General features: G+C 35.9%; 1 protein-coding gene across 1 annotated transcript in view; it reads right to left on the minus strand.

The window, feature by feature from the left end:
• Positions 1–1,871: 1,871 nt before the first annotated feature.
• The window catches only part of LOC145242224 (uncharacterized), a 72,149-nt gene continuing 46,504 nt past the window's right edge, over positions 1,872–27,516 (minus strand). Inside the window, exon 2 of the mRNA XM_080105222.1 lies at positions 1,872–12,304. Coding sequence (XP_079961348.1) covers positions 9,195–10,901 — 1,707 coding nt within the window. The 5' untranslated portion in view covers positions 10,902–12,304 and the 3' untranslated portion in view covers positions 1,872–9,194. The remainder of the gene's footprint in view (positions 12,305–27,516) is intronic.

Here is a 27,516-nt window from a genome sequence, read left to right on the forward strand (position 1 = left end):
GTCCTGCTCTTGGTTCTGATGTCAATAACGTCAACTCACCACTCGTTACTCTGCTGTCAAAAATTCAACACCAACGTTCGACACTCTGCTGTTTAAACTCTCAACTTCAAAATGCGACTCACTGCTCACAAGATTTGCTTCTTCAACATCCAAATCTAAACTTCTCAGTCTCTTAAAACTCAGGCTTTTATTTATTCCTAACCAGAGCATCTCATTTGTATATCCCGTGACAAACTTGACAAACTCGTAGCCATATAAAGAGAACAGTGGCCATTATCTTTCTTTCTTCTTCATTCTTTCGGGCTGCTCCAGAACAGGTTTGTACTAATTTTTTACATCTTGTCTTTGGTAACATTTCAGACCACATATTCCAAGACCAAATAAGATCTTCTCAGCATGGTCAATGATACGATGAATGGTTCACCTATTCCAAACTAAATCATTTAATCACAAATTTAATCTTCAAAGTAACTAATTAACATTTTGGAACACAGTTGCTAGTCATAAAGGTAGGTCAGTAATGTGAGCTACATTTAGTTTATGTAAAGGGGAAAAGAGGTAGTGGAAGCTTAGTGTGAAAATTCACAAACCCCAAATTTTGGAAATTTTAACAATGTGTGTCAATAAATATTCCCCAAGTTTCAGTTCCTTTGGAGTATTTTAAAAAGTGTTCTGTGGGAGGGATTATATGGGTAAGGAGTACTGTTGCCACATCTGGGCAGGAACTGCTGGAAGCAGCTTATCCTACCTTGACAGAGTTCAAAATAGACTTCATAGCTTAGTGGGGGATGCTCTTTTCTCTTCCCTGCAACTTCTTTCTCAAAAAAGAGACATTGCGAGCCTGTCTCTGCTTTATCGTTATTTTCATGGCAAGTGCTCATCTGAGCTTCAGTCTATGGTTCCCTCCTCGCCAATCTTTCACGAAAACCACTCGTCTAGACAAAACCACTATCAATAATTTCCCACACTCTTTATCTGTGCCTAAACCTAAACGTAGATTCCATGAACAAAGCTTCTTTCTTAAAACTGCACGCCTATGGAACTCTCTTCCGGTTGCCTGCTTTCTAGCTGACTACAATATGGTTGTCTTCAAGTCCAATGTAAACAAGTCCCCCTAAGTAATCCAATTTACAAAATTCCCACTACTTATGTTTACTACGCTATAATCACATTGACTAATGTATACCCATTAACTCCTATCCTCGAGTGGCCTCTGGGCCTTGATAAGTGGTGATTTCTGTGTAAAAAAAAAACTTCCATTTTAAAAATCAACTGTGGCAGATGTTTAATGCTGATGTTTAAGTTGATCATGGAAAAACTGAAGACCATGGGTAAACCAGTAATCTGTTTATATGCACGCTGTAGAAATGTAAAATAGCTGTTGTTGATGATGATCTGTAAAAGTTGGTATATATCTGCAAGGGTCATCCCAAAACAATCAAGGTTATTGGATGATGTGTGATCGATGATGAGGTTGATAGTGTGCACATACACAAGTGCAAAGAGAAACAACATTGATACTAAAAATGTAATGTGGGTGTTGTTGCTGAGGTTGAAGTCTGTTTCATTTGTTTATTACTTGGTCAGAGCTGTTGACATGTGAAAAAAAGGTGAAGAGTAATTGTGAGAGGAGTCAGATCTTGTATAGAGGAGACTATAGGTCTGATTTATGTGTGGTTACTAGTTTTATGCATTTTGGTAAAATGATAAAATGTGCAAAATTTGCTGTTTTTAGCTGTGAAGTATAGCTTGTCTAGGCTTATTTCTGCTGTATTATGAATCATATTACAAAGGTTCAATGTGTTAACTGTTGAAATGAATCTTACATGAAGTCAAAACGTGGGAGAGTAAAAGAAAAGTAGAAACAAAGATATAATGAAACAAATTTTATTGTTTTAATGGGATTGTGCATTTTTTGCTGACACAAGAATTTCTGGTGCTCCTATACTATTGGGACAAAATTTTAGAAATCATAAAACTGTATTTCACATGAAAACAATGGTATCTACGTATTCCTCGTATTTTTAAGATGATTATATCCGAAAATTAGAAAATCGATCAGGTAGAAAATTATTTATTAAAGAAAATAAAAAATAGAATTTGATGAAAACAATCATAAGACACAGTTCAAAAGGGAGGTAATTTTCCATTTTGATTCAAACAAGATGGCGACAATTTTTCACCTGCTAACACGATTAAAGTTGTTTTTTTAAATAATTCAGTAATATTCAGGTAATTTTGAATGTATAATTTGGAAGCTAACATTGTAATTTATTAGAATTGATAATAAAAAAAATCAGTAGAAACCATTGTTTTTGATCTGAAAATTGCATTTATCAACTACAAAATTCCGTCCTAATACTGGAGAAGCGCCAAATTTCTTTTTTGTGTTTTTAGCTATTTTTCTTTGTACATTTGTAATTACAGAAATAAACTCAATAAATATATAGTTATAATGTGATACTATAGACTACCCACCCCCACATCCCACGACCAGGATCACTGAAAAATATTAAGCTAGGAAGTTTATTGACAATACAAAAAAATTATGTGGCAGTGTGGGACTATCGATGCCCCCGCCCCCGCCCCATGTTAGGAAGTAAAAAAAAAAAAAAAAAGAGAGGAAAAATATAAGAAAAGAGGATATAAATTTATCGGTAGAACGATGGAGGGGAATTTGTTCATTAAGGTGCATAAAGAAAGCGGAATAGGATTGTTAATCAAGGTGTGATAGTAATAGGAACAAAAAGACTGAATAATGGAGATAAATATGTTCAGAGTTAGTTCACAGGCTGTTTTAGGAGAGTGGGTGAGTTTTGTTAGTTTAAAACAGTTAGTGACAGTTGCGGACAGTTTTGGGTTTGCAATGGTAGACGACAGAATTGAGGACAGTTGAAGGCAGATCATGGCTTAGAGTAGATTGAAATGAGCTTGATGTCAAATGAGGACAAAAAGGCCTCGACAGACTATGTAGATGTGGACCGTCAACGTTCAGAGAGTCAATGGTGTCAAACACACATACTTGGAATGCAACTGATATTTGCCAGAAAGTGATGGGTTTAAGTTTTGTTTTATTTCTATATTTTCAAACCCATGTATGCCACCCCCTTGACAGCTGCCAACATGAGAGATAATGACACGGCCAGAAGAGAAAACCAAGGAGAAGATCACGGACACAACGTTGGGGTCAGCAATCGTTGTTGAGTGAGAACACACATGGTCTTACAGAAGTAAGCAACCATAAGGAAGTGACAAATCAATTGTGGCCAGAGATATGAAGAGAGTGAGCAAAGAGAGAAAAAAAAGCGAATGTGACCAGTTCCGTTCGTCAGCTGGAGATGACCGAGACTTGGTTAGACATTTTCCAGTGAAGAGTAAATATAGTAAATAGGAACACTAAAGGAATTAGTGTTCCTATTTATTTGCCTCCCTATGAAGGCAGAGTTCCTATTTACAATGCCTCCCCACGGGACAGAGTTAGACACCAGGGTCATTTTTTTTAACGTGGAGAAAAGGAACAAAAATAAAAATTGTCTCAGTCGTGAAGGATTTCTCCACTGACAGAGAACAAGAAATTGAAGTGCAGCATCTGAAGAACAGATACTACACTTTGGATTTATTTGGTTTTGTTTTACGGCACATCAGCCCCTTACAAATTCTTGAATACCAAACCTGGTCATTTTGGCCAAACTGTTTCATGTTCTTTATATTTTCAAATATTTATGCATGTTTGGCTGCTTTGTAGAGGAAAATCGTGTTTTTTTTTTTTTTGCTTTGGTTTTGCAGAACATGGTTGAGTTTTGTAAAAAGGAAAAGAAAACAAAACAATGACATAAATGTTTGATGCATTTTAGGTCAGGAAACCAATATCTTCAGACAGCCTGATCTACTAGCACCCACTCTGGATTATCACAAAAATAAAAATAACCCAAGTCTGAACAAGAACAGACTCCTTGCAAAAAAAGAACAAAAAAAAACGAAGAAGTTAATGTCAAGGAGATAGGCAGGTTGGTTCAGGGAGAGACAACACATCAGCTAATCAGAGTCTCGGCATGCAGATGACCTGGAGATGGAAGGTTTAACTAAAAGTGGACATCAACAACAAATCCCCAACAGCACACACATACACCAGAGTTCAGCAAAGTCAAGTTTATGCAATATCTGTATATGCACTGTAACTTGCACTGAATACAAGTTGTAAACCAGTGTCTACGCTCTTGATAATCATCAATACTAGAATCGACATGGTACAATCGGTAGGGGTGCGCTTTCCAATATTCAATATAATTGCTAACTAATTATTTGATATTACTAATACATCATTAACTAAAATTTTTTAGTAATTATCTAGCACTAATTTTGGTACCCATGTTTGTTCTTAGTCTTATTTTGTTAGGTATCACCTTGGATTTTAATCATTTTCCAATTTTATGAATTACAAAATATTACAGAGTACACCACTGTTCAATGGATACAATACATTTTGATCTTCCATCGGTACCTTTGGTTTTATGAAAACATACATGCATATATATATATATATATATATATATATATATATATATATATAGGGTGTCTAAAAACATATTCACACTCACTGCTATCAGCGTTGTTTGAACAATAATGGTCATCAATTTCAACATTTGCAAACATGACTCTCCAATTACAGTTGTCTCCTGTATTCGAAGCTTTTCTATTTCACTATGTTCAGAATTAAAAGTTTAATTTTCATTCAAAGTATGAATACATTTTTTAACACCATATATATATATATATATATATATAAGGCATTATGTCTCTGTGTATGAGTTGATGGGCTGATTTTTATGAAATTTCACACAAATGTACTTTGTGTCTAGGAGTTTTCTCAGGTTTTGCATCAGAATGCCTCTGATAAATATAAAAAATCATTGATCGATAAATGCAAATAAAAAAAATCTGATTAAAGAAGGAATAGCCCAATTTTGACCAACGTTAACACCTTATACAGCCTAACATCACAAGTGCATTTGAGAAGTTTTATCACTGCACAAGTAGAAGGGCTCAGCATGCAAAACCAAGTAGGCCCTTTGATAAGACTGAGGCGCATATGAATTGAATCATGCAATTCGAATTTTGAATTTTAAACTTTAATCCAAACTATTATATAAAAATTTTATAAAACAGTAGATTCCCTACAGTGCAATGTAGACTACAATGTATTATGAACTAAATAACTGCAGGAAGACATGTGAAGTTTCCTCCAAGTGCACCGCACCACAGTGGGTCTCCAATTCGAGCAATTAATTGATTTTATTGAAAAATCGGCAATTTCACCAGTTTTGATGACAATGAAAGTATAGTGTGGAACATTCGTTAATCCTCACTCAATTCCGGGCAACATCAATTCTCCTTTCTTTACTACATATATACATACTTCCAATTTGTTAGGTCTGTACACGTCGCCTCGCCTCTATCGCCACAGGACTTGTAAAGAAGAGATATCTGTACAAAATGATCTCAATGATAAATGCTTGTACGACACAAGTATCACTCTCTGGGCATCCACAGTCAGAGTCCAATGACAAGCAAATGTAAGATAATTGGTAACTGTTTCAGCCGCAGGTTTTCTTGAGTGTCCTTCTCAGAAAAGTACTGACTTGTGGAAAGATACTTTCAGACAGAGGTTAGGCCACCACTAGCCGCCAGATACACATACATATATACATACACGCATACATACACACACATAACCAAACATGCAAGGCATAAATAGACACCTTTAATGAAGACTATTATCAGATGATTCTGACAGATCAAGACATTGATTATTGTCCCTCAAATAAAAGTGGAATCCCAAGGCTTGCTGTGATTTGATTAACCAATAATATGGCTCCTTTAAAACAGAATTCCAATGCTTTTTTTAACCCATACCATACTTAAATTGTGATATATGATACACTGATATCTGAAACAATAAATATAAAATATCAAGGTTTCAAACTTTTAATACTGCTTTGTACGGCTACAAACGTGTATGAATTATTTTGTAGTGTCTTTTTCTTTCTTAATATTGATAAACAATTAAGAAATATTAATATTTTTTAGTAAATAATGATTAAATAATAAACATTCATTTTCTGCATGACTGCTAAAATAATACAACTCATAATTCCTCTGATTTTGGCTCCTGGCGAAAACACGCCCCAGATTGAGATTTTTTTTTTTTTTAAATTAAAAAAAATAAAATATGACATCATAATGTACTATACTGATTCAATAAATCATGTTGGTAAATAAATATTTAATTGAAAATTATTAAATTCTTCAATATTGGAGTCTTCAAGCAAAATTGCATTGGCATCCATTTAAAAAAAAAAAAAAAGTCCATTTCTTATACACTATGCAAAATGCTTTAAACAAACTAGACCCTCCTTTTAATATGCATATGTGTGTATATGTCCGTGCATTAGTTTTCTCTAGAAAAATAAAAAAAATCAATGTATTGCTGGGGGCATTTTTAGTCCGATGATTATTTTAATTGTTATGGGAGCTAATTGAAGTGAAAACTCCACCTTTTAAAATATTTCAGATTCTCATTAAATCTGAATCATAGATAGTAGAGCAATTAGGAAATATTTCAATTACCTCAGTATTTTAAAGTGTCGCTTAAAGAGTACAACCTTCTCCCCATTTGAAAAAGCCGCCATTTCCAATTTGTATACAATTTGAACCATAGTTAATAGAAAGCAATAATTATTCCCAAAGTTTATTTTTCTTTAGATAATTGTAAGATATATTAAAAGATATATTATGAAAAAGTGCTTAAGCTAAACATGCCATTCTTACTGTTATTCCACTTTGTTAGGAATAAAAAAAGAAAACGTTAAAATATAGTATTTAACTTCATTGTAAGCAATATATATATATATATATATATATAAGTAAGCAATTCTGTGGTATTTGTTGCACTCGCCTAAGCATTTTGAGGGAGTTACCTGCCCTTTGTTTATATTTACGCCCCCCCCCTTTTGTGATGTATATTTTGTCCTTATTAATTTTATTAAAAATTTAACTATTTTATTGAAATATTTATTAAACACATAACTTTTATGCACGCATAAATATTTAATAAATATATGAATAAAACATTAAAATGTTATATAAGTGATGGGACGATTCCAATATTTTTCCTGATTCTGATACAATTACTGATTCCAATTCTTTATAAATTTCTAATTATTTAACTATAGAATTGTTATTTTTCCCGATTACCGTAAAAACACAAATGTGCATATATTTTCTAAAACGTAAAAACAGACTTGTGGGGGATGATCTAAAGATTTTAGTTTTACTGGTAGTTCAAAATAAATAAATATTATTATTTCATTATTACTACGAGCGATGGGAGATTTTGTTTTTAACAAAATCAATTAAAAAAACAATAATTAAAGGAATCGTTTTAGGCATCAGAAAATTGGCACAAATTTTCCCAATTCCAATACCGATTCTCCAAAGAGTTCCGATTTTTCCAATTCCCGATTCTGATTAATCGTCCCAACACTTGCACATATATATATATATATATGTATGTATATATATGTATGTAAACTCTGACGTAAAATCAGAGGCCTAATGTCTGCTGTGTCTTGTGGCAATCATTAGCATTGACTGAGTTTAACAGTGGTTCCAAAAAGTGTGGTTGGGTCTACACAAAGCCTTTACCACTATCTGTGTGGATTTTGGAAAACTTAGTTGCCTGAAGAGCTGATTTATTATATATATATATATATATATATATATGTGTGTGTGTGTATGCATGCAATAATTTTAGAAAGAATTGTTTGACTTTTTTTACAGCAATGTCTAGTATACAAAATACATCCAAAATTATTAACATGAAATTACCCTAGACTTTACAATAATACAAAGTCTAAGGATGGTTTCATTTTATAGGAAACCATTTTTGCTTATTCTATTCAAAGTTATGTTACTGTGTGAAAAATATAATGAAGAAAGCTTTTACTTATGTCACTTTGTCACCAACAACCCTGGTATTTACCACAAAATATTAAAATGTTACAAAGTTTGTTGGTTTTTTTTTTTTGTTTTTTTATCTGCTGCTGATCCCCTGATCAACTCTAATGGCTACCAAATGGTTCGTCTCATATTTCAACTGATGTAAAGGCATAAATAATACACCCTATTATTTTTGCAAATTTTTTTATCTTACTTCATGCTCACACAGTAATTAATCATGGATTATACAGTGTGTACACATGTACTCACACTTCGAGTGATAAAAAAACAAACAAATTTTATGAACATAGTGAAATAAAATAGCTTTGAATACGAGATACAAATATAACTGAAGAATCATGTTTGCAAATATTCAAATTGATGTTAAAGTGTGAGTACGTTTTTAAATTTTTAATAACAGTTCAAGCCCAAGAACTTTTTCTTTTTAGACATTTTTCATATTTCTGAAATCGTACAAGCATTAAAACGTTTTTTTCCCCCACTTTCCACATCAGCACCATCAGATGTTTTGCACAGCAGAGTTTAATCAGCAATCATTGCATTTGCAATAAATACCAACTGAGAATGTAATTCCAAGTCAGAGAGGGAAAATATTGCATTAATGACATTTGCAGAGCTTGTATAAAATGTTGCCATAAAAAGAAATGGCTTTCGTCCTTTTTTTTGCAAGGTTCGCATAAAACATTAAGCAAAATAGAAATAGTAGTATAATTTCTAAATTTGTAAAATATTTTAGTTTCATTTATAAAAAAAACTGAGTTTGATATTTATTAATATTTATTCATTTTTTTAAAAAATAGAAAAAAAATCTTGTAATATATCTTAATTTCTTTATAAACACTTATTTTATTTATTACTGCAAAAATCAGAACAAAAAGCAAAAAAGTATTGACCAAAATAATATAGCATATTAATTTTTTCTTTACACTTGTCCAAATCTGAGATGAAATATTTGGCAACCATCGCAGAGTTGAAATGTTCAAGATAATTTTTTTTTTATGTGTCAGTCCTTTACGAGTTGTATCAATTGTACAGTACTTGATGCCGAAAATAATAAAAATAAAAAAAAAAAGGAGGGGAGGTTCTCATCATTTACAGATTTTCATGTTTTATATTTTTTTTTTTGCTTTTCCAGTTCACCCCAAATGACACCAAAAATTTTAACTGCAATAAAACTATGGTCCAACAGAAAACAGGCCAGTATGAGTAACAATATGACGCTTGAGTTGTGAACCGTCTGCAAATGCAGCGCCGCACATGTCACAAGGGAAGGGCTTCTCTCCAGTATGGCGCCGTTGGTGCACTTTCAGATTGGAATTCCTCGCAAATGTCGATCCACAGATATCACAATGGTATGGTTTCTCTCTAGAGTGTACTTTTAAATGCGCTTTCAAGTTGGAATTGCTATAGAAACTCGAGCCACAATCGTTGCAATGGAACGTCTTGGCCTCTGTGTGGATTTTCAAATGACGGATAAGATGCGACCGGTTAGTGAACAGAGTTTCACATATATCACATTGGTAAGGTTTTTCATCGAAGTGTGATCGTAAGTGAACTTTCAGGTTAGACCTACACGTGAAACTTGAGCCACAGAGCGCGCAGATAAACGGTTGCTCTCCGGTGTGTATTCTAATGTGTTCTTTCAGACTCGAACGATCGGCAAAGGTCGATTCGCAATAATCACAACCAAACGGACGCTCCCCCGTATGTTTTTTCATATGTTTGATGAGACTTGATTTGTAAGTGAACTCTGACCCGCACACGATGCAGTTGAAGGGCTTCTCGTCACTGTGCGTCATCATGTGTTTTTTAAGACTCGACCTGACCGAGAAACTTGTGCCGCAGATCTCGCAGAGGTGTGGTTTGTCCCCGGTGTGATTACGCATGTGCCCGCGCAGGCTCTTTGAGTGCGAGAAAGCCGCGTCGCAATACTGGCACTGGTACGGTTTCTCCCCCGTGTGGATGCGAGTGTGTTCCTGCAGATGCGACGCCCTCGAGAAGTCCGACCCGCAAACCTCACAGTGGAAAGGCTTCTCGCCAGTGTGCATACGCATGTGCCGTTTCAGATTCCCGTGCACTGAAAAAGTGCAGCCGCAAATACCGCACTCGACTGGCTTTTTCTCCTCCCCTTTCTTTCTGCGACGACCTCTCGGCTTTTTTTCACCGGAGCCTTTCACACCTTTGTTATTTTCCCGACCCTTGACCTTTTTAGTTTTCACCCGGGGTTTAGCGCAGATCACTGTCCCACGCATTTTTGTAGTAACTTTGCTGGTTTTTATTTTTAAGCTGCCACATTTATTTTTCTCATCGCTCTTGTTGCACTCAATTATTATGCATTCGCTATCATCCGTAGTTTTAGCATTGTCCTTGCTACCATCAACTTTATTACTGTCAGGACTTCTTGCACTATCGTCATTGTTGCCGTTTTCGTTGTGCTTCATCTCTTTCTTTACTTCCTCCTTGACAAAATTTTGGCCAAAGTTTCCATGGAACATCATTCTTAAGTTGCCTTGTTTATTCTTATTTTTACTTGTGCCGCACTCAACTTCAGCATATTCATTTCGATCAGGATTTTTAACACCGCTACCATCATTGTTGCCATTTTCCTGGGGTTTCATTGTTTTCTCCTCCTCCACGGAATTGTTGACATGAACTTCTTCAAAATTTCCATGCATTTTCAGAAAACCAGCATGGCTTTTCAGGTGCTGCTTAAGGTGGGTCATCGTGGCAAATGACAAGCCACACATGGCACAAATACAACCCGAGCTGGTCATAATTGCCATACTAAGTAGGTGCCTGTACTGCAAAACGGTGGAGCCCTGGACAGCTGGTTCAGAAGTCTGAGGATTAGAGTTAGATTCCATCTTTGTTAGACTCATCATTGTGAATTCAGGAAATATATGGAAAAGGTGAGGAAATTTCGTCTTTTTAAGCTTAATTGTCAAAGTTAAATGTTAAAACATTTGTTTACAATATAATAACTTTAATTAATGAACAGGATTTCATGCTAGTGCAGATTTAACACTTTCTTTCTGCAGACAACTAATATGAATTTCAACTGTTTCTCTAGTATTAAACCATTGAATAGAAGTCAAAATTAACAACAGGAGTCTTGTGTTTTTAGTAATAAATTATAATTACGGAACTAGACTACAAACATCTATATGAATATAACATAGTATTGGTTATCACTAACATTCTAATATATTACATATACTACAAATATCCACGATAAACATACTAGTTAGATTTAAACTTAAAGCATGTTTTATACTCTTCCTTAGTCTCTCTTTCTTCTGTTAATCTTTTTGCAGTTAGAATAGATGTATAGCCATTCTCGTTCAAAATAAAAACAAAATATTAAGCTCAGATAATATTCTTTGATTATAAATGTGTTGTTGGGAAAAAAGATCTTCAATGCTGATCAAATAGAAACAGTTGTCAGAAAAATGACCATCCTGCGTTTGATCAATTTTGTAGATTAGGATTTCAGTGCAACTCGGTTACATTGATTCCAGTTTTGAAGATACCTGATCAATTGCTAAAAAGAGATGTGAAATTACAAACAGAGAGAAGGATGGTGGTGGCAGTAGCAGATGGTTTTACTGCTGTCATTCATTGTTTTTTTTACTATTTCCCTTTCATCTGGATATGTATTACTGTAGTAGATTTTCAAAAAAACTCATTCAACTGAACTTGTTTGACGAGTAATCTTTTTTTTTTTTTTTAGAACAGTCTGCCAAGCAGATTTAGAATAGAAAATTTGAAGATAAAGTTAAACAATGACTTAGCAGGAATTAATTGGGCAGTGTTGTGCACTGTTGGATGAAATATTTAACAGAACTTTGTATTACTAGTGCAAATATTTTGTGATATATTTTTTGTTTTCAAAGTTGAGTATAATAAATAAAAAAAAAAAAAGATTACCGCTAAGGCTGAACAAATAATAAATCCCAATATAAGAAGTATTCTCTTCACAGATATGATAGCCTACTTTTGGGAGATAGTTGTTCTCATCAATTCAAGGCATAGGAGAAAACATATCCCTGCATATAAAACAAAGAGCTGATTGTTGAGTTGACGGAATTATTGGATGCATTTGTGATATGTCTCAGTGGAACGGAGCAAGAAAGAAAGACAATAGTCACATGTGATGGTGCAGATTGATATCTGTTCCTTGGAACCAATTTCTTTGTTTAAACAGCTTTATTCCTATTTATGAACGGTGAAAAAGATCCGTTGGAAGAATTTCATATTGTGGTAGTAGTTCCATTTCAACATAACCCTAAAAAGAAAAGAAAAAACTTGGCATCAGTCTTAAAGGTCAATAAAATATAAGCTTAAAACTCGTTTTTCAAATGTATTTTAAGGGAGAGAAGCAGTGTTTTAGATTTCAAAAAGAAAGGAATGTGCTTAAATAATTCTTTGAATTTATGTATAAAGTACAGGGAAATATTTTTCATCAAGTAAAATAAGTTTGGAAATAACTGATATCAACGATGTCATGTATGCCTAGTTTTTGCCTATGAGATAACATTATTCCTTACCCATGCCATATCAAGACGACACTCACCCTAGACAGATTGAACTGGCTTTCCATTTTTTTTTTTTTTTTTTTTTTTTTTACTCATGTTCACCCCTTACAAAGCATATCGCTACTTGAACGTAAGAAGCTACTATTTGAGGCCATGTCTAGGAAAGATTATATCAGTAGGCAGGGAAGCAGGCAGCAGGAAGGGAATTCCAAAGTCTAGCTGTTCGAGGGAAGAAACTTAGAATAGAAAGCTTTCTGGCATTTAGGGACAACAACAGTGAAGGGGTGAGATCTTATTGCTAAGCGGGTTTGTCGAGGATATGTACGTCGAGGAAGTACGAGTGAAACAAGTTCATCAGAACAGATATCATTAAAATATTTGTAAAACAGGCATAGTGATGCAACATTGTGGCGATGGGACAGGGGCTGGAGCTTAGTTGATAAAGTGGGACCAATTAGATCGACAACTCTTAAGAGGGAGAGGCTAGTGGTAGATGCACCAGCCCAGATGTGGCAACAATACTCTATGCATTGGTGCAGGATACTCTCAGGTGTGAGTAGTCTTCTAGCTTGATAAAGGGAGAGAGCAATTTTGATCATCATCAAATTCACAAGCGGTCTCCTCTAGCTTGCATTGTCATTTTTTCCTCTTTATTATTTCACAAGTAGCAAACCTTTACGTAAAATTCTATTAGTGCAGACAGTCTACAAGTTTCTCAACTATTTACAATCAATCGTAAAAGTTGATACTAATAGTTTTCCTTGATTAATTCTCAGCCTCATTTTTAATACCAAGATTGCTACAATTGACCGACTCAATATTCAGTTATTTCATAATGCTGTTGGGTTTGGCCATCCTTCCTGATTTGCCACTCCGAGTGACAGGGGCTGTGATCTCAAACAGCCAGCCAGCCGAGCAATGATACAAGTAAAAAGAAAGATAGAAAGAAAAGTTCTAGTAGTGCTCGGATCTCCTCACTATGAGAATGCAACAGGTTCACTCAATGGGCCGATATGTCATCAATCGGAAAGAATTAAAAGAAGGAGAAACAGAAGCCACACTCTTAGATTGTAACAAATGACATAAGCCATGGTTTGTATTTCAAACTTATTTAAAAGTCAATGGTTCATATCAGTATACAATTAAAACAATAACAAAAAATGGTTCATATCAGTATACAATTAAAACAATAACAAAAAATGGTTCATATCACTATACAATTAAAACAATAACAAAAAAGAGTAAAAAACAATAGTACACCAAAAAAAACAAAAAAAAAACGTGTGTACCAACGTCATCGTCAACAAACTTCAGTGATGGGCATTATTGTTTTCCTCTCTTTCTATTTTTCCCTTTCTCTCTAACTTAATTTCCTATTCACTTTTTCCTCAATGTTGGAGGGGGTGATATCTTGCTGTTTCAAATAGGCACGCTGTTCCTTCGTCGAGTTTTTCTTTTATTCCAAGAAGATTTATAGATCACTCTGCTAAGATTCTGACAGAAACTGCTCTTTTCAGGGAATCTGATGGAACTGTTAATGGGGACTGGCTAACTCTCTTCCTGGACTGACTGCTGGAACTCATTGCTGAAAAACAGTTCTGCACTGCTATTTATCCTGAAAATGTAGTCAGGCAGGATCACGACCTCCTTCTCATTCTGTTCAATCAACGCATGCTATATCAATTCATGCAGAAGTGGATTGGTTAGTCTGACGTGCAAGACTGACTGACACAATTCAGGTTTTCCCCGATGACAACATGTCCAGGGTTTTAGCCCAGGTCAACGGGTTAATTCTCCGGTTTCGACGATTTCCTTAATCATCAATCAAAATGACATTCCCTCTTTTATGCAAAGACAATTTTTAATAATAATTTAAAAGTAATTCTTTCAATCAGAATCTCTGACCCAACAATTTCTAAGGCCAAATATGATTTCATCACCACAGTCAAGCACCGTTCAACTCAAAGAGAGTTGATATTTTCCTTTTCTCAATCGAAATGGCATTCCCATTTTTATGCAGAGACAAAGATAGATAAATAAATAATATAAAAATATTTTTTTTCATTTGAATCACAAAGCCAACCAGCTTTTCCCTTTCTGCATGGGCATCTTTACCAGCAATTGAAAATAAATATCCAACCAAAATAACAGATTATCAGATTCACGCTCGCTCTGTTTAGTGCGTTCAATCCTATTACTCAGCAGCCAAATCAGAAACGAACTGGCTTTTAACTTTTTGTGTAGAATCAAACTTTCAACCAAATAATTATTCGTCATTTTCACATGGATATTACATCATTTTATTATCCAGTTAAACACACACACACAAACACACACACAAACACACACACAAACACACAAGCCCTCATAATTACTACTTGACCTATTGTTAATGTAATCAGGATGCACAAGTTTTATGGCAATTAGTTTGGGTGAATGGTAGCTTGGTAGAGATATAGGATACTATCAGGTATGAGTATTTTTTAGCATGGTAGAGGTAGCCACCTTCTTTGCAGCAACCATGGTGATGTCTTTTATTTTTTTTTTTTTTACAACGTAATCACCACTTATCACGGCCCAGAAGCCACTCAGGGATAAGGGTTATTGCGTGTACAGTATGTTAATATTGAGATTTGATAAAATGTCTACTTAAGGGGGCGGTTTATCAGGAATTTGTTTATGTTGGACTTGAAGATATCCAAGTTGTAGTCAGGTGGGAAACAGGCAGACGGAACAGAGTTCCACAGGCGTGCACTTCTAAGAAACAAGTTTTGTTCATGGAATCCACATGTCTTTTATGTATTTGTTCATGTTACCCGTGAATGTTAGGTCGAAGAATCTGAATGATGAACTTTTGACTAGAGTGCTAGTATCCATGGCAATCTGCAACTGGAAAGATTCTATCGTGTTGTGAAATCATTTTGAATAATGAAGGGTATAAACACATCGGAAAGAATAAGATTTAAATTTTTGACACATAAACAGACGATACGAGTGTGGATTGGTGATGTATTTAAAACTGTGACAACAAAAATCCAGTCATTATGACGAGATAGTTCATACTGTGATCAATCATGTTGAAAAGGTAAACCCAAATTTTGTTCTTGAGTTTAAATATGGCTTAATATGTTGTAGAAAAATAAATAAATAACAATTAAGGAATATAATTTTAAAGAAATGTAAAGCACACCCTAGAATCATAGATTTACACTATGAAGTGAAAAATGAATTTTCTTTTATGGGTGACAGATGTCGCTTTCATGATTGCATGCAAATAAAATTCACATTTCTCCTTGATAACTATGAAAACTTCTTTTTTTTTTTTTACATAGGCATCACCACATTATCAAGGCCAAGAGGCCACTCAAGGATAAGGGTTAAAGAGTGTACAGTAGAAATTGGACAATATAGTAATCATTAGTAATGAAAATTTGGTAAATTTGATAACTTATATGGAACGGCTCATCAAGAACTTATTTACGTTAGACTTGAACACAACCATATTGTAGTCAGCCGGAAAGCAGGAAAACGGAAGACAATTCCACAGGCGTGCAGTTCTAAGAAAGAAGCTTTGTTCATGGAATCTACATTTAGGTTTAGGCACAGATAAAGAGTGGGGGGAATTATTGATAGTGTTTACAGCTAGACGGGTGTTTCTTGTGAAAGTTTGGCGAGGGGGGACCATAGATTGAAACTCAGTTGAATACTTTCCATGAAAATAACGATACATCAGAGACAAACTCGCAACATCTCTTCTGCGAGATAGAGATTGCAGGGAAGAGAAAACGACATCTCTAACGAGGCTACAAAGTCTATTTTGAACTCTATCAAGGCAGGACAAGTCCTTTCTAGCAGCTCCTGCCCAGATGTGGCAACAGTATTCCATCCTTGGACGTACCTGGCTCTTATATAGATAGAGAATAGCATCAACAGTGAGATATCTATACAATATACAATATAAGATAATTATACAATAAAAGTACACATAAGTATCCATTTCACTTCGATAATCATGTATTTTTTATGAGCAAAGGAAGTGAACCTTAACTTTAACAATAACTGATAATCCATAATATAAATCTCACCTGTGTGTTTAAATGTATGCATGGGTGCCTAAAACTTTCGACAGAGGTGACGGATTTTCATGAGATCGGTATCATTTTGATGATCGACCCTTCGAATGATAAATATAAAAAAATTGGCCAAAAACATTAATTTCTTCACCCTCAACTGGGCGAAGGAGGAAAAGAATATGAAAAAAAAAATGTGATGCCTTTCCTGTTGCATCCATCGCCAAACTGGAAGTGACGAAGGTTTAAATTAAGGCTAGTCAATCGAAAAGAGTGGATGACTTTCAAAAATATCGGCAAAAAAAGCGACCCCTCCCTATAGAAAAGTGACCAATTGAGGGTGAAGGAATTAACGTTTTTAGCCAGTTTTTTGATATTTGTGGTCCGAAGGGTTGAGCTTCAAAACGATACGGATTTTGTGAAAATTTGTTGCCAGTCGAAAGTTTTAGGCAGACATACAAACATACATACATTTAAACAGACAGGCGAGATTTATATTATAGACTAGTTCTAAAAGAACCCAAAATCGGATTTTGAAACAGATAGCCGACCAGAGAACACAGACAAAATGTCCTCCTTTGAGTAATATAATCTGTCAGAAGTGACTAGCATGGCCCACTAAATATTTGAAAACCAATTTTCAAAATGTTCTCTGGACTGACAAGGCCAGAGCAACGGTTGGGACAAGGGATGGCTTCTTAAAGGTAATAGCCCACGCTTGCGATTCAGACGTCAACAGGGAGGAGGAGGAGTGATGATTTGGGCTGGTATTATTGAAAGTGAGATTGTTGGTCCTTTTCTTGTCCCTGACTATGTCAAAGTGAATTCTGTGAATTATTGCAAGTTTTTGGAAGCAAATTTATTGCCCTGGTTGAATTCACAAAATGATGCTCTCAAACAGAATCTAATTATCCAACAAGACAATGCCCCAAGCCATGCTTCTCGGTTCACAAAAGCTTGGCTTTCAGACAAGGGGATCTCTGGTGAACGTCTGATGGACTGGCCACCTCAGAGCCCGGATTTGAATCCGATAGAGAACCTCTGGTCAGTTCTGAAGAGGAAGGTTTACGAAAACGGGCATCAATTATATAGTAAAAAAGACATTTGGGAGAGAATCAAGAAGGTATCGTCTGAAATCACACCTCAGCAAGTGCATATATTAACATCCTCTGTTGATAGGAGGCTGACTGATTTGATTAAAAATGGAGGAAAGCGAATTAGTTTCATAAATTCGTATTGTTCTTTTAATTTTTATTTGAGTAATAACTGTTGTTTTCTTGTAATATGTTATCAACATATGGTACTATAATCATGATGACACAATTTTTCGAATTATATCATGTTTAAAAATGGTATTTATTGCGGATAAATGAGTGCTTGCAAACTCTTTTGGCCCATATTCCTTCCTGAAATCATTTAAAGATCCATACCCCCCCCCCCGAATATGATTATTTGGTTTCCGTTTCTATGAATTTACTTCATATATTTGCATATCAAACAGTGAGTAACATAGTTATTATATTGAAAAATATTGAAGCATAAATTTATCAATTTACACAATTTGCAAATACTTTTGAGCCCCCATTGTACATTTCAAAGAATTAAGAAACTGTTCTTGATGTTCCAATGAGAATGAGATTCTGAACCTAGAATCTTTCTTCACGGCAAGAAATGTATTTCCCTCATCTTTAACACAAAATTTAATTACTCAGCAACAAAGAAAAGGTGGATAGGTCAAAGGTGAACGATTTTTATCATTAGCTTGAATTGGTTGAGAAATAAAAAGTAAACATTAAAAACAAATTTAAAAAAAAATAAGAGTTAAGAGAACATGCAGACCCTTCATGGCTTTTCTGTGTGCATTTTACTAAAGAGGGATGTGTGACCAATAAAAGAAATAACAAAAGTTTAAATTAATACCAGTTTTCTAACCCTAAATGTTAAATTTGTCGCCAGTCGATTTAATATAAAATTCAATTTAATATCGATTTAATATAATATTCAATTTAATATAAATTTAATATAATATAAATATAATATAATAATTTAATATTTAATTAAATAAATATAATATAATAATTTAATATAATATAAATATAATATAATAATTTAATATAATATTCAATTTAATATACAATTTAAGTCGATTTAATATAATATTCAATTTAATATAAAATGGTCCCCCATTTCCTGCTCATTCAATTTTTTTTTTTAAATTTAAGTTTGGGGGATTTGGAGAGTGGGGGGGGGGGGCTATGGGAGATAAATTTTTTGTATTATTTTTAATGGTTAAAGGTTAGAAAAAATAATTACTATATACCTACAACTAACTCTATATCCATGTAATAAGCACCCTCCACCCTAAGAAAAGCTTTCCTCAACTTACTAAGTTCGAGTGGTAAGCCCCCTAAAAAAAAAAAAAAAGACTTCCCAAGTCGTACAACTAAATTCGAATGCCTCCTTCCCCCAAACAGAAACTCCTACAACCACACATAATCACCTAAAAAATAGACCCCCACCCCAAAAAAAAAGATGCATAGAATTTATTTTCTCAAGAAAAAAAGTTAACTACCTTAAAACGTTAAAATGACCTAAAAATAGGGATAATTTTACAAATTCATATGCAAAACTGACCACTTCCCACTGTAAATTTTTTTTTTCTTCTATCAAGGTTTTTAGGGTATTCCTACAATAATGGTCTAAAAAAAAAAAAAAATAATAAAATCTCATGTGAGGGGTAAGAAGGTAGTCGGTAGTAAAGTTTTTTTTTCATATTGAAAGTATCAGCAATTTTAACTTTAAAACGCAAAAAGGAGGAATAAAAATAAAGTGAGGGTTAAGAAAAAATTAGAAGAGAAATAAAATCAAGCTAAGTTACAAAAAAAAAAATAAATAACATTAGGTAGATTGATAAAAGTTTAGAAAACGAAACCTTGTGGTTAGAAACAACTCACCGGCTATAAAAAACATTGGAATAAACCAAATGCTCTATGGGAGAATGTAACTCCGAAAATAATACACACATTGGGCATACGACAACATTGTCTCGGCGAATACACCACGCATCTAAATAATACTAGTGCTATATATAAACATTGGATAAAAGAACGTAACTGTTCCTTCCCTCTCCAATCTTAGAAAGGTCTTTGTTGACAACATAAAAATACAGCATGAAAATAATATTAAAAAAATTAAAAATTCTTGAAGCGTCATATATTAGAACCTTTCAACCCACTATAAATGATATTATGTTCGAGAAAAGCAGTAACATTCTAAAATGTCTTGCGTAGTTTGTATTGGACGGACTTTGTTAACGGTGTCCACAAATTTGCTGATTTTAATACTCAAATTTTTTAATCGACTTTTCATCGACTCTATATATATTTTAACTTATCGCTGTTTCTTGTATATTTTAGTTTTCACTTTTAATTCTCTTTTTCACTCCTTCGGACTTTTACTTCATCACCTGAAAATGATTTGTGGACGAATCGAAAGCGCTCGTGACAGCAACAACCATGGAAATTTCATTAATATTTTTGATTTTGATACAAAAAAGATTATATAGAAAATCAAAAAATTAAAAAAAAGAACCATAAAACAAAGTGTCTCTGTTGTATTTAATATTTGCTTGAATATATATATATATATGTGTGTGTGTGTGTGTGTGTATATCTGTAAGTGCCTGTATATATACATGTGTGTCTGTGTCTATATATGTGTGTGCATGTCTGTATCTATCTGTCTCTCTCTCTCTCTCTATATATATATATATATATATATATATATATATATATATATACACACACACACACAAACATAGATAGACGTGTGTGCATGTGTGTGTATGTATGTATATATATATATGGTGGTCAAGGTCTGGTGTGGACATGTATTAAAAGCACACAGATGTCTTAGTGTCATACTGTGCTTCTCCCAGACAAATCAAACCCACGTGCACATTCTGACCACTGCCACGCAGACGGGGCTCTGATGAACAGCAAGTGTCCTGGGCCAAGGTTATTTAACCAAAGGCTAAGGGTGCGGTAACTGACAGAAACCTCCAGAGGAGCTTAGGCCCTGTCAGCTGCGGCATATATGACCCACCGGCATGTGGAATATGCTCTGGTGCCCAGCAACCTAAGTCCCAGTCATGAATCAAATGGCATGGTGGGTGGAGAGGGCTCCATAAGCCGTGGTGAAGGCAACCTCTGTAGGAGGAAAACTCTGATATAAAACCTGCGGCGACTGCTGCTTCCAATGATGTTGACTTGCTCTTCTTTTTGGTTCAATGTGGCAGTTGTTTAGAGAGTGGGATTGTCTCAGTGCAAAGTCTTTCCTCACTATAAAGCCTCAAGCACAGGCATTACTTGATATAAATTAGATACACTTTTTACCATCTCATGTATCTCGATAGTAAAAAGGCTGGCTGTAGCCTAAAACGGCAAAACATTCAATGAAGTTAGCAAATATAGTTAGGAACGTAAATGGCAATAAAGGAACTGGAATTTCCAGGCCCTGGCCCGGCAGGTGTCTTAGGGCTCCACAGCCCGGACCCGGTCATCATCATGCTACTCCAAGGAAATATATGACAATGACTATCGGCTGTTGGAATGTGTGGACGCTGCTTGACTTGCCGTCAGCAATAACGTGTCCAAAGCATAGATCTGCTCTTGTATCTAAGGAACTTTAACATTATGACATGGACATAGTTGCTCTGTCTGAGACCAGGCTGGCTGATGAGGGACAGTTTTCTGAGTTGGTTGGGGGCTACACCATTTTCTGGAGTGGTAGAGCAGATGGATGTAAGAGGGAATCAGGCGTGGCTTTTGCTATAAAAGCATCAATTCTTTCTAGCCTGGAAGAACTTTTCTGTGGTGTGAGTGACCGGATCATGACTATGAGGTTACCTCTGGTAAATGGTTGTTATACAACTTTTTTGAGTGTCTATGCACCCGCTATGGATGCAACAGAAGATGAAAAGGTTGCTTTCTACCTTGCTTTGTGCAGTGTAGTTAGACGCATTCCCTCTGCTGACAAGATCTTCATTCTTGGAGATTTTAATGCTAGGATGGAAAGAAATTTTGAAACCTAGGATGTGCTGAGTAAACACGGAATGGACAAGTGTAATTGCAATGGTCTGATGTTGTTGCAGTTTTGTTCAGAGATGGGTTTTAAAATTGGTAACACCGGGTTTCAGCAGAAGGACAAATACAAGACGACCTGGATGCATCCTGGTTCCAAACAATGGCACTTGATAGACTATGTGTTAGTCAGAAAACGTGAGATGAGGGATATCTGCAGTGTCTGTGTCATGCGTGGTGCAGAGTGCTGGACCGACCATCGGTTGGTCCGTGCAAAGGTTAAGTGTGTTGTGAAGCCCAAGTTGAAGGGACCTGGTGTGGCTATCCCAAAGCTACTTAATGTTGACCGTCTAAGTGACAATATTGTGAGGGAGAAACTAGTTAAGCAGATGGAAGAGATTGACTGAAAACACTTGGCCTGCTTTTAAGGAGTCTGTCTATGAGGTATGTGAGAGAGTATTGTGAGCGTAAACATCAGGATTGGTTCAATAAGAATGATTCAGGCTGTGCTTGATTCAAAGGCCAGGGCATTGCATGCTTATCTCAGGGTGGTTTGACGGATGGTGAGCAAGATAGATTGAGGGACAATTTTAAGGCAATCAAGCGTGAGGTGCAGAGGAGGTTGCGAAACATGCAGGATGAATGGTGGAGGCAGAAAGCTGAGGAAATACAGCTTGCCTTGGATTCAAACACCACCAAGGTCTTATACAGCCTACTGCATGCGGTTTACGGACCATCCAGATCACGTATCACTCCTTTGCGCTCGAAGGATGGTGGGGATCTTCTTTGAGACCCTACCGACATTCTTCATAGATGAAGGGAGCATTTCGATGACCTCCTGAACAGGCCTTCTTACATTGATCAGGAGTTTGTTAGGTCGATTCCTAGCAATCCAGTCAAGGATATCTTGGCAAAGGTTCCTTCTCTCCAGGAGGCTGAAGCAGCTGTCCATAAGCTGAATAATGGAAAGTCTCCTGACCTGAATCGTTTGCATGCAGAAATCTTTAAATGTTCTGGACCCAAGATGATGCAACGCTTAGCGGACTTGTTGCAGGCTGCTTGGCGGGATGAGTGTGTTCCGCAGGATTAGCAGGATGCATTGATGGTAGTGCTATACAAGGGGAAGGATACCAGTGATGAATGTGGAAACTATCGGAGCATCTCTTTGCTGTCAGTAGTTGGTAAGGTGCTCTGTAGGATCATGCTAGACAGAATGCTGGATCACATTGCTGACGATGTTTTGCCTGAGTCACAGTGTGGTTTCAGAAGATGTTGAGGGACAGTGGATATGATTTTTATAGCCAGGCAACTACAGGAGAAATGGCAAAGGGGTCTGTATCAGGTGTTCATCGTTTTAACCAAGGCCTTTGATACAGTCAATAGGGATGCTTTGTGGGAGACTCTGAAAAAGCTGACAAGTTTGTAACCATCTTAAAGCTCTTTCACAATGATATGAAGGCTGTGATCAATGTTAGAGGAAAACTGGCTGATCCTATCTCAGTAGAAAATGGTGTTAAGCAGGGAGACATTCCAGCACCCACACTCTTCGTGTTATATTTTACCATGGTCTTTCGGATGGCATTTGGGGGTTGCTCTGATGGTGTCTATATTCATTACCAAACTACTTGGGGGGGGGGGGGTTCAACATTAGGCGCTTCGATGCAAGTACAAAGGTACTCACAACACGATCCGTGACTTGCTCTATGCGGATGACTGATCGGGTGGCTCATACGGTGGCTGATATGCAGCATCTTGTGGATGCCTTTGCGGTTTCCTGCAGCACATTGGGCCTGACTATCAATCTGAAAAAAACTGTCTTAATGTATCAGCCTGCTCTGGGCATGCCATACTATGAGCCATCAGTTTATATCTGTGGGTCAAGGATAGCGGTTGTCACTAAGTTTGTATACTTGGGTAGCACACTAAGTATGTCTGGTGTCCTGGATGATGAGGTATCGTTACAGATCAGCAGGGCAAGTGACGCGTTTGGAAAGTGCGACAGGCGTTTGTGGAGCTGTCATGGGATCTCGCTACCAACAAAGATTAAGGTTTATGCCGCATGCGTTCTCTCTGCTCTTCTCTATGACTGTGAAACGTACAGGAAGTATTTGAGACGTCTCGAACGGTTTCACCAGATGTGCCTACAGCGAATCTTAGGTGTGAGTTGGAAAATGTATGTCAGTGATGTGGAGGTGCTTGAACAGACCCAATGTCTAAGCATTGAAGCTCACATTATCAAATATAGACTGAGATGGAGTTGACATGTGGTGAGGATATTAGACAGTCGGTTTCCCAAACAACTCCTTTATGGCGAACTTGCCGAGGGAAGACGTCTGGCTCAAAAGCCTAAAATGAGATTCAAAGATTGTTTGAGGTCCACCTTAAAAAAATGTGAGATAGATGAAAGAACCTGGGAGAGTCTTGCTTTGGATCATGGAGAAGGACCTTGCGGGGAAGTGTGGGCAAATTTGAGGCAGATCGAACCCAGTATGAGTGGCCGAAACGTGATATCTGGAAAGGGAGGGTGAAAGGAGCAGTGGATGGGCAGGGGCACCAAATTGGTCTGGAGTGTGAAGTGTGCAGAAGATTATGTTTGAGCAGAGCTGGGCTGATAAGCCACCAGACTACTCATCAGCGCAGTGGGCCACAAAGCAGTCTTGTGTTGCCAGATCTAACCTGTGTCAACTGCAAGCAGACGTACAAAACAGCAAGTGGTTTGAAGCAACATTTGATTATACATAGAAGTGACCAAGAATGTGCTGCTAGTGGCACACCTGTCTGCACAATGTGTGTCAAAGAAGAGTTTGGCAGGGCTTAAAAGCCACCTTTGTGCGGCCAATCACTGATTTGTTTTTGTGCTTCTGCCCATTTTCTTTTTTTTTTTTGTGTGTTATATCAAGTAATGGCAGTGTTCAAAAACGAATTTGCTGCCATCATATATATATATATATATATATATATATATATATATATATACACACACACACACACACACATATATAGATACAGACATGCACACACATATAGACACACACACACACGTATATATACTAAGTAATGTTCTCTAACACCAGACACACCCTGTATATTCGTTACGGATCTGTATATGTATAATATAAATGGTGTGTCAGGTGTTTGGGAACATCACTTATTATACCAATTCTTTCCTGAATATTAACTTTTACTCTTTTTACAGACAATCAATCATGTGAGATAATAAACCAACACAGGAAACGAAAAGATATCTTGTAATAGTTGCAATAATGGCAGAACACAGTGATTTGCAAATTGCATAATTTCTTAAAGTCGCCCGATTCTTTGTTTTTAAAGTTTGCAAAGACTTAGAAGATAATGATGGCCAAAATTTCCCCTATTGCTAAACGTAAAAAGCACCAGCAACACTCTGACAGCATTAGAACAGAGTTTATTCAACAAGTACAAAACATCATTGACGAGATCCCCAAGTTAATAAGGTCAATTTCAAAAGATCTTGGAGTCTCCGAAATTACAATTCAAAGGACTGTCAATGAAAATCTTTGATACAAGTCCAATGATGTGATGAAGAGAGGCCAGTTTATGTCCGAGACCGCCAAAGAAAATCGTTTAGTGAGATGCAAGAGACATTTAAACAAACAAACATCCTACTAAACAAAACATGTTTTGCTTTGTTTTTTCCAGACGAAAAGAACTTTGACCAACTTGTCGCCTCCAATCTCTCCAAACCTTAACCGTTGGATTATTACGTGTAGGGCGTTGTTAAGAGAGATGTTAATAGACATCATCACAACACCAAAGATTCTCTGGAAGAATCCATAGTCAGAGTAATGGACAACATAGACAAGGACCATCTTATACATGGCTGAATGGTTTGGGTATCGAATAGAAGCTGTCATTGAAGCGGAGGGAGATTTCATTAAATGAAAATTATTAAATAAGAATCTCGCTTATGTACTAATATCGTTTTAGTTAATTACACATGTGTTGTTGTTTTGTATTTTTATTATCATTAAAAGTGTAATAAATGTTCTAAAACACCAGACGCACCTTGTGTGTATATATATATATATATATATATATATATGTGTGTGTGTGTATATGTGTGGTTGTTTATATGTGTGTGTGTGTGTGGATCTATATATAAAAATGACAACGTGTGTGTGTTTGTGTGCATGAGGACAACTCTCAACCTATATACTCAAAAAATTTTTGATCTATAGACTTGAAATTTACTATATAGGGTATTCGAATACACGGAAAACTTTAATCAGTTTTTATCCGGAAAAAAGGGCTGCTAATGGGTCGAAATTGAAAAATTGGTACTTGGGGGGGGGGGTCATCATTTCTATCTGTTTGTCAACTATTTCACGACTGCACATGCATTAATCATTCACATGAGAGCTTCCTTATGTTAAGAATAAGTAGGTTTGAAAACACCTTTTAAAGATCGTGGCAAGCTGTTCTAATCATTATCGTATGTGACTCATTGTCTTTAGGTTTTCGTTTCAATCTCAGCTCAAGTATTTTTTTTTTTTTACCTACAAAAAGTGAACTGTTTAGAAAAAAACATAAGACTCGCATGCACATGTATCAGTTTCTTTCAGTCTTTTTTTACTTCATTTTTTCAAAGGAATTTAATGTTACATTTAATACCAAGCAACACTGGGTACATCTGCTAGTGTGTGTGTGTGTGTAAAGATATTTATATATATAAAATAGTAGTGTGTGTGTAAAGATATGTAAAGTAGTAGCGTTCGTGCGCGTGTGTGTGTGTGTCTACAACTCTCCTCCAGCCCACACCACCGGAGCGATCATAACCAAACCTGACATGATGATGGTCCCCCAACCTAGGAATGGAGCACACCATTTTCCAAGGTAAAAGTCAAAGGTCAAGGTCAGAGCCAATGTATATATACTCTCCTACAGCCCACACCACTTGATCGATCACGGCGAAACCTGACATAATGATGGTCTCCAACCTAGGGATGATGCACACCATTTTTCAAGGTTAAGGTCATATTTGGTGCAGCTTCATAAACTCCTAAGGATGGTGTACACCAAGTTGGGGTTCGCCACCATCCTGGGGGCTGCCATTATGGCACTGGCCAACTTCTTTGTGAATTTGAATTAGATCACCCTCCTCCACCCACCCCATCACTTCAACGAAGTAACCAAATGTTAACCGTTGTGATTCTTTGTAATTGTCTCAATTTTCATCTGTAACAATATAAGTGTCAATTTTGATATAATCTATTTATTTTAAAATTCATAGTTGGATTTCAGTCACTTCAGAAGATTTTAAACACCTTAAGCTATAGTTACTCTTACAACATCTACTTACTGCAAAGGTGCCTACGAACAGGGTATCTGAGCATACAGCAAAATCCCACGCAACATGCGGATATCTTTGCTAATATATATAATTATATATCTGTGTGTCTGTGTATGTGTATATATATATGTGTGTGTGTGTATATATATATATATATATATATATATATATATATATATAAAATAATAAATAAATAAATAATACGTCCAAATAAAATTGGGCGACCTTCTAAGAAAAAAAAAAAACACTGGTTCTCCGAGGCGGAGACATAAACATTACTATCGTTTAAAAAAATAAAAAAAACAAAAACCACTTAAACAGATGAACGATAAAAACGAAACAGTAAATTGTCTATGGCAACATAGCGCAGTAGATTAGGGCGCTGGACTGAAGGTCCAAGGTTCGAATCCTACCAACAGTCAAGCTACGCTGAACAGGAGTAGGGCTCCGAAACACGCGTGTCCATAGATTACTGTTTTTAA

Source organism: Euprymna scolopes, chromosome 21 (genome assembly GCF_053919585.1).
Source record: "Euprymna scolopes isolate OS-2025 chromosome 21, ASM5391958v1, whole genome shotgun sequence".
NCBI lineage: Eukaryota > Metazoa > Mollusca > Cephalopoda > Sepiida > Sepiolidae > Euprymna > Euprymna scolopes.